General features: G+C 30.1%; 1 protein-coding gene across 1 annotated transcript in view; it reads left to right on the top strand.

The window, feature by feature from the left end:
* The window catches only part of LOC111624668 (GATOR complex protein MIOS-B-like), a 42,153-nt gene that overhangs the window by 14,229 nt on the left and 14,906 nt on the right, over positions 1 to 13,018 (top strand). Inside the window, exons 2-16 of the mRNA XM_023367580.1 lie at positions 3,112 to 3,262; positions 3,447 to 3,502; positions 5,303 to 5,373; positions 5,468 to 5,535; positions 9,646 to 9,725; positions 9,844 to 9,887; positions 10,012 to 10,070; positions 10,146 to 10,332; positions 10,400 to 10,501; positions 10,567 to 10,661; positions 10,750 to 10,791; positions 10,857 to 10,912; positions 10,990 to 11,108; positions 12,541 to 12,659; positions 12,752 to 12,895. Coding sequence (XP_023223348.1) covers positions 3,453 to 3,502; positions 5,303 to 5,373; positions 5,468 to 5,535; positions 9,646 to 9,725; positions 9,844 to 9,887; positions 10,012 to 10,070; positions 10,146 to 10,332; positions 10,400 to 10,501; positions 10,567 to 10,661; positions 10,750 to 10,791; positions 10,857 to 10,912; positions 10,990 to 11,108; positions 12,541 to 12,659; positions 12,752 to 12,895 — 1,236 coding nt within the window. The 5' untranslated portion in view covers positions 3,112 to 3,262; positions 3,447 to 3,452. The remainder of the gene's footprint in view (positions 1 to 3,111; positions 3,263 to 3,446; positions 3,503 to 5,302; positions 5,374 to 5,467; positions 5,536 to 9,645; positions 9,726 to 9,843; positions 9,888 to 10,011; positions 10,071 to 10,145; positions 10,333 to 10,399; positions 10,502 to 10,566; positions 10,662 to 10,749; positions 10,792 to 10,856; positions 10,913 to 10,989; positions 11,109 to 12,540; positions 12,660 to 12,751; positions 12,896 to 13,018) is intronic.

Genomic DNA, 13,018 nt, shown 5'->3' with positions numbered 1-13,018 from the left:
AGCAACTCAGTGTTGTTACTCACTAACGATAATTTGTGATCGCCGGAAGTGCTATTGTGTTGTAAGGTGTTTTCCTGAATGAACTGATACGGGATACATTCATTGGCGCTATGGATTCGGATGCCATTTATTGGACTATTAAGTTTAATATCTTGACTCGTGGGTACCTAAACCTTTAGTATTTTAATGTTAATTTAATGCAAATGTATACATACCCAATAATATTAAATAGAAAAAATAAATATATTTAATAAAAATCTTTGTTTTAACGAATGTACAATGTCGCAGCTCGGTAAATATGTCAACACTGAAATGAAAATCAGTCTAGCATAGGGAAAATCGGGGAATTACACCTTGAAACGGCAAATTGCACAGCAGCGTTATTGTGAATCGGCGTAAACTGAGGGTTACCTGTATATCGATTCTACTAGACCCAGGGTCGCTATATTATTATTATAAACTTTTTTATAATAATAATATTATTTTAAATTAAAAAAAAATTATATTTAGAATATTACTATGTAATAAATAATTTAATGTAACAGTGTAATAAATGTAAATGTAGTAAATGAAATAATTAAATAAATAATGTTCAATTTTGTCCTTTTATTACTAATATAATAAAAAACAGAATGAAGGTGACATTAAATTATTAAATTAAATATCTGGTGAATTGTTTTACATTATTTTACATAGCAAAGCAAAGTAAATCGAGTTTTAAAATATTTTTTTTCTTTGGCATTTGCTCCTTCCTTAATGAGTATTTGCAAGATACTCATTAAAGAAAGGAGATAACAGGGCATTTAGAAACAGTGGAATGAGCCAACTGTCCCTTTTATCTTTTGGTTATCTGACTTTACATCTTAAATAAAAGATAGTCTTGCGTCTTTCTATTTGATTCAATCTATTAAGTTATTTGCTCTGCACACTCAGGCAAAATTTATATATATATATATATAAATTTTGCATGAGTGTGCAGAGCAAATAACTTAATAGATTGAATCAAATAGAAAGACGCAAGACTATCTTTTATTTAAGATGTAAAGTCAGATAACCAAAAGATAAAAGGGACAGTTGGCTCATTCCACTGTTTCTAAATGCCCTGTTATCTCCTTTCTTTAATGAGTATCTTGCAAATACTCATTAAGGAAGGAGCAAATGCCAAAGAAAAAAAATATTTTAAAACTCGATTTACTTTGCTTTGCTATGTAAAATAATGTAAAACAATTCACCAGATATTTAATTTAATAATTTAATGTCACCTTCATTCTGTTTTTTATTATATTAGTAATAAAAGGACAAAATTGAACATTATTTATTTAATTATTTCATTTACTACATTTACATTTATTACACTGTTACATTAAATTATTTATTACATAGTAATATTCTAAATATAATTTTTTTTTAATTTAAAATAATATTATTATTATAAAAAAGTTTATAATAATAATATAGCGACCCTGGGTCTAGTAGAATCGATATACAGGTAACCCTCAGTTTACGCCGATTCACAATAACGCTGCTGTGCAATTTGCCGTTTCAAGGTGTAATTCCCCGATTTTCCCTATGCTAGACTGATTTTCATTTCAGTGTTGACATATTTACCGAGCTGCGACATTGTACATTCGTTAAAACAAAGATTTTTATTAAATATATTTATTTTTTCTATTTAATATTATTGGGTATGTATACATTTGCATTAAATTAACATTAAAATACTAAAGGTTTAGGTACCCACGAGTCAAGATATTAAACTTAATAGTCCAATAAATGGCATCCGAATCCATAGCGCCAATGAATGTATCCCGTATCAGTTCATTCAGGAAAACACCTTACGACGCAATAGCACTTCCGGCGATCACAAATTATCGTTAGTGAGACAAATCTACTTCTCGTTGGCCAGATGATATTTATCTCTCCTTAGCCACCTTGAATTTTCCTGCTCAAACTGACCTTATATACGCACTACGGCGACTGGTGGTCGACCAATCAGTGTCTTCGCTCATCTTTAGCTCTACGTCAGGTTAACATATCTTTTCAACTAAGGAAAGTTTGATGAATGAAGTTTGTGAGTTAAACAATGATTGGGAGCGAAGTGCAAATGTAAACAGGAGCATCATATTTGACCATATTTCGAAATTCTTAATGAAAGAAATAAAAAATGTAAACAATTAAAGATGGATACTTTTTTCCAAAAAATGTAAGAAATTCGAAACTAAAATTTTTAGATACTTTTTTCCAAAAAATGTAAGAAATTCGAAACTAAAATTTTTAAATAAAAACATTTTACTTTATGTTAAAATACATTTTAAAAATTAAATTTATATGTATTTTGTATTATATTGTATTAATAAACAAAATTATTAGCTTATTTTTCACTTATGTAGAACCTAACCCTATACCTCACTGTAAATACGGGTTCGTTTTATGCCAATTCAATTTGCGCCGGCTTTTGTGGGAACGGAACTGCAGCGTAAACCGAGGGCTACCTGTATAGTATTTAGATCACATGTTATTTCAATTCGGAATACAAGTATATTAATTTAAATTTTCTAAATTATAGCAGAGGCAGAGGAGAAAAAATGGAAGGTACAAAGGGATATGTGAGAGGAAAAAAATTAATAAAATGTAGCACTGTTAGTGGCAGTAGTGGTGGCTTTTCCTATTCAGCCAGAATTTCTATGTATGTGCTTTCTGGCATAAAAGTGTAAAACAGAAAATGAACCGAAAGCTGATTTCTGATTCCATTTTCTGCCACACATTTTTATGCATGTGTGTCCTTGACCTAATTCCGTGGTCCACAGAACATAGGTGTTCCGTGAAGCCACTTTGAGTGTTCCACGAAAAATCAAATATACAATTAAAAATTGTTGCAAAAGAAATATCAATATAATGTAAAATAATTTTTATATGGTAATGTAATCAGCAAATGCCAATGTCATCATCTACTAGACTGAGTGTGCTTGATTTCAAAAAGGTTTGCCACTCTGCTTTAAAGTTGATGTATTGTAAGTGTTCTGTGGAAAAAATGTCAGTTTAGTGTTCCCAGACTTCAAAATGATTGAGAAGTGCTAGCCTAACTGATTGATTTTTTTTTTTTTTTTCCAGTTTCTGTTTGCCATATTTGCACTTCTCTCACTCTTTATGGTGATTCGATGGCTTTTAAACCCATTCTTACTTCGGTGTCGTTTTGACCAGAGATAATTGTCATGCCCAAAATTCAAACATATCACATTATTTGGCTGTTACATGCTTAAACGTAAGCTATTTTCAAACATTCTTATAGTCTTAATACATATATTGTTGATTATTTTATTAATTTAAATACACAAATTCTATTTTAAAAATATATTTAGTAGATTTTTAATTGTAATTTGTAATATTTTATTATTTTTATAAATACAAATCCATTATTAAAGTAATTTTACTTTTACTTTTTTAAGATAATCATGAGCAGTTTAAAATTGGATATTTTGTGGTCTCCAAATCAAGAAGACAGGTAATAAAAATTTATTTATTATACATGGTGTCCCAGAAGTCTTTCTCTGATTACAAACATGCAGAAGGCAGAAAATATGATATCTTTTATCTTGAATTGCAGGTAACATGTTCAAGTTTTTGTGTGTACATACATACTCATTAATAAATTTTGACATGTGCTCTTTCGTTGCTTGAAGGATATTCAGGCAATATTCCAATTTCACCTGTGTGTTGGCCAACATATCATGAGAGATGGATGTTATGATGTCAGTAATTCTGCACCATAATGCTGCAATGTCATTGACATAACCTTGACATAACCCCAAAGGAAGACATCCAGTGGTGTTACGTCTGGTGATCGCAGATGCCAGTTGATGGGACCACCATGCACGATCCATCTTCCCAGAAATGCTGTATTTAAATAGGCATGAACATCTAACCACCAATGAGATGGCACACCATCTTGTTGGAAAATTAAGTCCGGAATGTCCTGAATCTGTGGCACAACAAATAACTGCAACATATCAAGATAGGTATTGGCTATAATTGTTCTGTAACAAACAAAGTAAGTGAGTATGTATGTACAGTACACACAAAAACTTAAATGTGTTACCTGCAATTCAAGATAAAAAATATGTGTCTGTGTGTCATATTTTCTGCCTTCTGCATGTTTGTAATCAGGGAAAGACTTCTGGGATACCTTGTATATTTAATATAATAAACTACAGAAAATTAGTTTTCTTGTATTATAATGTTATAACTATAGGCTAAATCAGAATTGTGAGCTAATAATTTAAGATAAGCACAACATTAAATTGCGGAAAATTAATTCTCAAAATTCATAGATTTGGAATTTCTTTATAGCATTCATCTGCCAGCATTGAATGCCGTATTCTGCCAATTTTAATTGTTTCTACAAATAATTTGTTGGAATGAAAATACTGTACTAAAATAGTTAGAAGTCTGAATATTAGATGAAGATTAAATATTTTTTGAAACGTTTTGGGTAAAATTGTAGCTCAGACTTTATCAGAGCTGTAGACCATGCCCCTAGGAATAAAAAAAGTCAAAGGAACTGATGGCCTACATATGACCCTTTCCAAGATATAGCCTCCTGAAATCAGCGTGTAAACACACAACAGGCTTAACAGAATGTCAGCCTGATTCCAATTCTGCCAAGGAAATGGTGCAATGGCATTTTTCATTTTATGGGCTTTTAGACCTCTCTAGTAAACTGAAAATCAGTTGTTTTGTAGCCTTGTTTTGAGAAAGTTCTGAATTATTTCACTTTTAAATTTTTGAAGATTTCAAAATTCTAAATAGGTCTATTTTGGGGAGGCTCTGTCTTGCAAAGGTTGATCATCAGTTCCTTTTGACTTCTTTTCATTTGTATGGGTATGGTCTGAAGCTCTGATATGGTCTTAACTTGCCTTATTTATAGCTGCAATTTTAGCACATTTTGCCTCATTGTGAGATCACAACAGTTCTAATTTGAACAAAGAACAAGTTCAAAATATTCTGTAGGCATTACTTAAACATTTGGACTACAACAGAACATGTCCTATAGATTAACCTAATATAGTCATAGGTATTATCTTATCAACATACAATAATTTATAAACGACAACTATTCTTCCTTTGTTAATATTTCAAAAGCCATTCGATAGTTAGGTGTTTGGGCAATACGACCCCAATCAAAGCAGTCAGTTAAAATAATGATGATAAAATATTTAATTTTGGTTAAATATTCAAATTCCATTAAACTATTGGAAATTATAATTATTAATTTTATGAAAGTTAACTCTGTTCTATTTGTTAGGTTTATCACATTTGGGACAGATCTTAGATTATATCAAGTCATATCTAAAGATGGAAATCAGAAACCTTCAGGTAATAATTAATAGCGACTATTATTTAAAATAAAAAAATTGTGAACAATACAATTTGTTTAGAAGCTTTTTAATATATAATAAAATTTTTTCAGCTATTAACATATCTGAAAAGACTATGGCAGTTTTATTATCCGTCAATTCGGACAACCAGTACATGAAGGTAAGCATACTGATTAATAATAATAATTGAAATATCAATTTATGTATTATTTGATTTAGTTAATACTTTTTGTAACACATTTAATTTTAATATGACATTAAACAATGCTCAGATGGCAACAATGGAAAATGACTATGTTTGAACTGAATTATCGAATACAAAAATTTTAGGATATAATATTTATTTGCATTTATTCATCTGCTTTCATTTATTTTAGCAAAGTTTCTTATGTGCTAGCATAACAAAAGGCCTCTCTATCTAGAAAGAGAACTTTATGCTGATGTTAACACATTCTCGTACAAATTCATTGTATCATGAGGATTTGATCTAACTAATATTGAAAATACTTATATTGTTTGCTTATCTGTCTGATGAAGTTGGCCAGTGATGAAATCCTGATTTACTGAACTTTAGTTTTTGTAGTAACTGAAGAAAGTATGGTATGAAAAGAGAAACAAAAACAGGGTTGTAATATATTTAAATACATTCCAAGGAATGTATATGAACATATTTAATGTAATATTCTGAACTGTACATGCATTTGGTCAAGTTCTAAAATTGTATTGGCTAAATGTGAAGAAATTACTGTCATAGAAACTCTCTTTGACCTCTGATATTTAGAATGAATATATATACAGGGTGTCCAAGAAAGATCTTTATCATTCTAAACATGAATAATACTAACAGGTGAAATGAAATGCAGTTTGCTGCAAAATAATGAAGACATCTAAGAGTTTTTTCTGGTATCAATTGCCTGAGGTAAATAGATTAATTGGTCATGGAGGACCCATATCGTGGCCTCCACAATCACCTGACATAACTCCACTGGAGTTTGTTTTTTTTTTTTTTTTTTTATCAAACACCTGTTTCTGATATATCCGTTTTAAAGGAAAGGATACAATTAGCAAACCTCACTGTTACACCGCAAAAGTTAAAAAAAACTTGGAGGGAAATTGAGCAGACTCGCCATTGTTCATGCTATTGTACTAACGGAGCTCACTGTAAAGTACTATATTTAATTTGTTGCTCTACAACGAATTTTTCTTAGAGAGCCGGGACCTAACGGGTACTTTATGCGGGTTCGCGTTTGTTATTTGCCAGGCCTGGACTTTTAGCGTGCACCGAAAAAAATTAAGGACAAAGTTAGTCACAAAAAAATCTCAATTATAAATGTTTAATCAAGTCTAACAAATACTATTTACAAGATTTATAAACAAACAACAAATTTATTAATCAAAAATCAAATCACAAATCAACCCGACAAACTTAAGTCTTATTCTAACTTAGAACTATTCCCCTTGGAATTCCGACAAAACAAAATCCAATTCTTAACTTAGATACAAATTCTCTTATAACTATCAATCCTAACCGTCACCTCAATTAATACTCGGAACCTTTTTCTTCGACTCAAGACTTTCCTATTTTCTTATCGTCAAAATTGAACCTTCAATCTCCTACTAGGATTTCCTATTTGACACCTTCGCTGCTACCAGCAGACCAACGCTTTCGGTTCAGGAGCTCACCTCATCTGTCTTCACTTGAGCTACTGTACTTATAGTATGAGGTGACGTCACAGTTCTACTGTAGCCACTCCCCTCATTTACATATCTACACGTAACATTGTTTTCTCTTCGTTATCTGGTAGCTTATTTCTCGACAATACTTTGTTAACCTTTTACAGCATTTCTTTAACAATTATCGGGATGTTTTGTTAAGGTTACACAAGTTCCTAGAAAGTCTATTGGGGTGTCCCCCCCTTCAATGCGGACTTACAATTCTGCCGCTCGGGCGTGCACGTGAGTGCAATGCTAGCTATGGCGCTGTCGTTTCGTCGTCGGTGAGTTGGTTAATCTTTTATCTTCTCGTTTTGAACGTTAGGGTGGTGGGTGAGGAAACCTTCGTCCTAACCAAACATAAGCCCCAAACAAAAATATAATCAAGCAAACTAAAAGTAAAATAAGAATAAAGCACGGACTTGGTTCCTTACATCACATACTGTACATGAATTGTATCCTTTCCTTTAAAATGGATATATCAGAAACAGGTGTTTGAACCTCACTTAATAAGCATAATTTATTCCAGAATGTTACTCGTAAAGCAAAACATTCATTAAGCAAAACAATTTTTCCCATATCAATTAATGTAAAATACAGTAATGTGTTTCAAGCTGAAAAACATACTCAAATATTTTATGTATATTGTTTATTCAAAGAAAATTGTTAAGGAGCGTAAATCGTCATCATCTTTTCTTCTAGTGCGGAATGCCAATTTGATTTGCAGAAAACAAAAAACATCAAAATACAGTAATTTCTATCATTTAATTATAGCCTTTACATAGCCCAAGAATTTGGCATATCATTTGGCATGTTTATTATATAATGGGCTATGGTTGTTGATGTTTATATATAATGTGTGAACAAGTTTGGAAAAATGTATGATCATAAGCAACACTAAGATGCTAGCATGACGAGTGCTAAAGACAGACTGATATTACATGTGCACAATCTGGGACTTCCCCTCTCCTCATCACTCATTAAGCAAGTCATTTTTTTGCAACTTGCTTTGCTCATTATGCAAATTACTTGTTATGAGAGGTACTCGTTAAGCGAGGTTCCACTGTATAAAACTTTCTAAAGATGTGTATAGAAGATCCAATTTCAAAAAACAATTATTGCTACTCTTTATTATAGCTTACATATACAGTTTAACCTGCTTATAACGTCATCCATGGAACCGGCAATTTTTTGACGTTATAACCGAGTGTCGTTATCTGCGGGGTCATAATTTCAGTCCCATAAAAGTATCAAGTCTGTTTAAGAATCTATTATAAAATTCATCTAATTTAATATCGTATGTATAAAAGTGCAAACTAAACATTTAAATCAACTTTATTTACATTATTATGTCTAAATTTACAACGATGTAATTAAAAATTTCAAAAATTATTTTTTATAAAAAATTTTTATTTGTCAAGTTTCGATAATGGCGGCACTTTCGGTTTTGAGAATAATGTCGAATCAAAAGGCAACAAAAAGTTAAATTAAGCAAGAAATGAGAAAATTATCATCCAGGTGTTATTAACGCCTGGATGATAATTTTCTCGTTTCTTGCTTATCTATCAATAGACATGAAGTCCAATATCTTTCACTTTTAGGTTAAATTAATGTATATCAATTAAAAAGAAACAATAAAAATATTCACTTAAAAAAAGTCAGTTATTTTAGATTGTAGGCATTTTTCACCTAAAAATTGTTTATCAATGTCATTTTCTAAGTCGTAGATTTTGTTCATTATTTCCGATGAAGTTTTACGAGACCTGTAGAATTTGCTAAACCAAAGTCTCTGCATACATCTGCCTTTTTTCTTCCACTTTCAACTGCTTTAATTATTTCTACTTTGCAGTCTAATGTTAACGCTTTCCTTTTTAAGCTAGCCATTTTACCTGATTTGATGCTAAACTACAACACGAGTATGAGAGCTATGCAGACTAACCCACTGTCACGTCGTTTAAAGGGGTGGCGCATCTCACCCCATTGAATCAGGTGGTGACAGTACCACCCACAATCGTTCTAGGAAGCGGACTCTGACCCTAGGACTGAACACGTAGTATTTTCTTTGATAAATAAAATTTATAATTTAATTTTGTAAATTTAAGAGTGCTTCAAATATGATGTTAAAACAGGGTTTTATGTCGTTACAAGTGGGTTTTTTAACATTATCTAGTATAGTAAAATCATGGGACCGATAAAAATTTGATGTTATATTAGAGTTGTCGTTACATCCGATGTCATTATAATCAGGATAAACTGTATTCAAAAAGGACAATGCATATAAAATTTTTATTCAGAAACAATTTTTAATAAAACAAGAACATGCATATGATAAAATATTTAACTTTTGTGCAATCTATTCAATGACTTCACAATGGTGAAGAAGAATGCTGTTTTTTTTTTTTTTTATGCTCAAAATCTTAGCACAAATTGAGCTTCCTTAACATAATGCAGCACTTCATCTTTTCAATATTAATTTTCTATTGATTTACAAATTAGATTAGAATTTCAAAGTTTTTGTTCTTAGCAGAAATTTAATTTTAACATAAATAATCTTTAGTGTGTTTCTTGGTATCCAAAACCCGATTTGTGTAATCTTCTGGCTGTTGGCTTAGAAAATGGAAAAGCAGTTCTCACAAGGTTTGTTCTAGTTATTGTTTTTATTATTATATTTCATCAGATAACACCAGATATTTTAAACTAGCTAAATTTGTAGTAAACTTATTAATAATGACTATTTATTTCCTTGGAATTCTAGCTTTAATGGTGTTAATTTGGCAGATCATTTATCACGAGAATTTGGTAAGAACAAATATTAATGCGTAAATGTCTTTATTATTGCATAAAATAATAAGTGAATGATATTTTTGCTTTATCAATATTGGAAATATATTTGCAGTTTTATCTTAAAATTAATTTATTTTAGTTCCAAGACACACTAGACCTTGTAATAGCATAGCTTGGAATCCAGTGGAATGTAATTTGGTAAGGGAGAAAAAGCTTCTTAATTTTATTTTAAATATTTTGATGGTAATTTAAACAATAAGTATATTGTTATAGTTGGCAGCCGGTTTAGAAAAATACAGAACCGATTATGCCATAATCGTCTGGGACGTCACCAAATCGCCGTCTTTTCAGATCTCTGTTTCCGGCGATGGATTTTATTTTCCAGAAAAAAGGCAGGCTTTCGGAAACATGATGCACGATCATGCCTTCCAGCCTAGTTCTAGAGCTGTGGTAGAATTAGGTATTTAAATAAATTTATTGTTCTTATTAATTATTTATATATAATCTTGATCTATTTTAAATTTAAGGACTATCCGAAACAACAAATTCTCTACAATGGTTTGGTAATCAACCTAAGACCTTAGTATGTGGCATGAATAATAAATTTTTGAAAATATTTGATCTCAGAGGTATGTGTTTGTATATTAATTTTAACTTACAAAATTTTCAATTATAAATTGAAATATCATTTCAGATACATCAAAACATCATAATGTCACCACGACAAAAGCAGTGTATGGAGTTTGCGTGGATCCTTTTTTTGAACATAGATTAGCCTCTTTTGTAGAAGTAATTTGATCACCTTTAATTTACATTTCTTTAAATTAAGATAATGATAATTTTGAAAATGATGGATAATTCTAAAATTCTTTTCTAGAACCAGGTGGTTTTATGGGATGTAAGAAATTTTGAAAAACCAGTATCCTTAATATGTATAAGAAAAGAATATAAAGTTTAAATTATAATTCCTTAATTATCTTCTATGTTATAACTCTTCAAGAAGTGAGGCATATTGCAAAAGTAGCTTGGTGTCCTACAAGGTAAAGAATTTTTCTTACACCATTTTTAATATTTTTTGAGCAAATTTATTAATTCAAATTTTCGGTCAATATTTCAGGAACAGCACACTTTCATCTCTTGCCAGAGAGAGTTCCTTTATAAAAATGTATAATATACAACAAGTTTCTATTGGCAGCGATGAGATAGAACCCACAATTGTGGAACATTCTGTGAATCGTAAGTTTGTGACATTAAGCAAATACTAGCAAATGCAAATATAAAAATTATAATTCTGTTGAATATTTTTAATAAACAATTCTTTTAAAATGTTTTTATTTACATATAAGAAAATACACAGTAAACCTTCAATTTAACAGACTAATTGAGGGAATGGAACATTCGCCATTGCCATAAGTCCATTAAATTGAACATAATTTAAAACAGATTAATAATGAACTTATAATGTACATAAAATAATTTATACTCATTGATTCATTGACTTGTTGACCCAACCTCTTTTAATCTACCATAATGATGAATAAAGAAAAGGTTCTTTAGTTATATCCTTTGGGGCTGGTTGCACCAGTTTTAAGTTAACTCATTTTAAAGAATAAGCTGAAATTGTTGCACAAGTTAATTTTACTCTGCAGATAGCTAATGGCCAGTTAGCTGACAAAAATTTTTTATGCACAGTTGTGTTACCAAGAGCAATGGTAAACAAGATGGAGAAACAAAAATGAGTAAATAAAAAGTGGGACTGATTGGAATGCAAACAAAAATATACTGTGTATTAGTACATTTGATACATGCTATAATATTTCAATTTATGTGCTTTATAATAAGAAATAATTGTTATATAAAGTAGATTAATTTAGCTTTGAAAATTAGCATAAAAATCAAAATTGATTTTAAATTTATATTTATAAGGCAGATATTTTTTAAAATATCAGATCTATTAGGATAAACTTTATTTCAATAGATTATACACATCATAATCAAAACTGATCAGACATCTTGTTTCTTCATTAATCTACAGAATAAAGTTTACTTAATCTTTTAGGTAAACAATCATGCAGAATGTTGAAGATAATTCTATAGATTAAAGCACATTTAATGTTGAGATTAAAGCCAGCTTGGGGCAAAAGTTTTTAGTCCATTAAAATAGGGCTTGTTGTAAATTTATTAACAATTGTTATGATAGTTATTTAAAATCTCGGTTTTATTAATAAATCTAGAAATGATTCAGTCTTTTTGATAAATTAATTAAACTATTTAAAACAAAACTATTTTTAGAGTAGTATTTAATAGTACAAACAATTGTAGGATATGAAGTATAGAAAAATAAAATCATCACAGATTTTCCCTTCAAATTAAAAAAGAATGCATGTTTATTGTGAATAATACACAATGTTGCCCGTTAAACTATTTTAGCATCATTTTCTATTCTTACATATTAAGAATTGGTCTTAAGTTTCTCTTTATGCAGTCAGTTTTGTGAAAAAACCATATACAACTTGACTCCAAATAAAGTTTTTGCTAGGGAAAAAACAGCTATAAATCCTGTACTGAATAAAGCACTTTTTACAATTGCAGTGATGCACATTTTCAAAATCTTAATTATAAGATTATCAAATATTAGAAATGTTAGAATTTATTGTAAATATTTCAGCTTTTGGACAGCATTCATTATCATCATTTGCCTGGCATCCTGGACAAGAAAACAGAATGCTGACCATCACGCACTCTGGTCACGTCGGCGACTGCACTGTTTTTGATCGCATTACACTAGTGAGCTCAATTAGAAATTCCACAATTATACACTTCTAATTTTTCAAACTACATTTTACATTTTCATAAATAGTTAAAATATTTGTTTCCAGAATTGGTCACCAACTTCAGAAATAGTTTGGACTCAGGGAAGAAGACTATTACAATGTGTTGATTCTAGAGATAAATTTTATGATTGTCTTAATGACCTTTCGATCAAAATGAGGCAAAGAGCTATTTTAGATTATGGATTAAAGGTAATTTTATTTATTTATCAATTTTATTACTTTATAACCATTGTTAACATGTTATAGAAAAATGAAAGCATTCTTCTTTATAATATAAAGTTAATACTTTAAGATGATTTGATTTAACAGAGA

Source organism: Centruroides sculpturatus, unplaced genomic scaffold (assembly GCF_000671375.1).
Source record: "Centruroides sculpturatus isolate CEXI.00-Female unplaced genomic scaffold, Cexi_2.0 scaffold263, whole genome shotgun sequence".
In the NCBI taxonomy this organism is placed as follows: domain Eukaryota; kingdom Metazoa; phylum Arthropoda; class Arachnida; order Scorpiones; family Buthidae; genus Centruroides; species Centruroides sculpturatus.
This window is presented reverse-complemented; position numbering and strand designations above follow the sequence as displayed.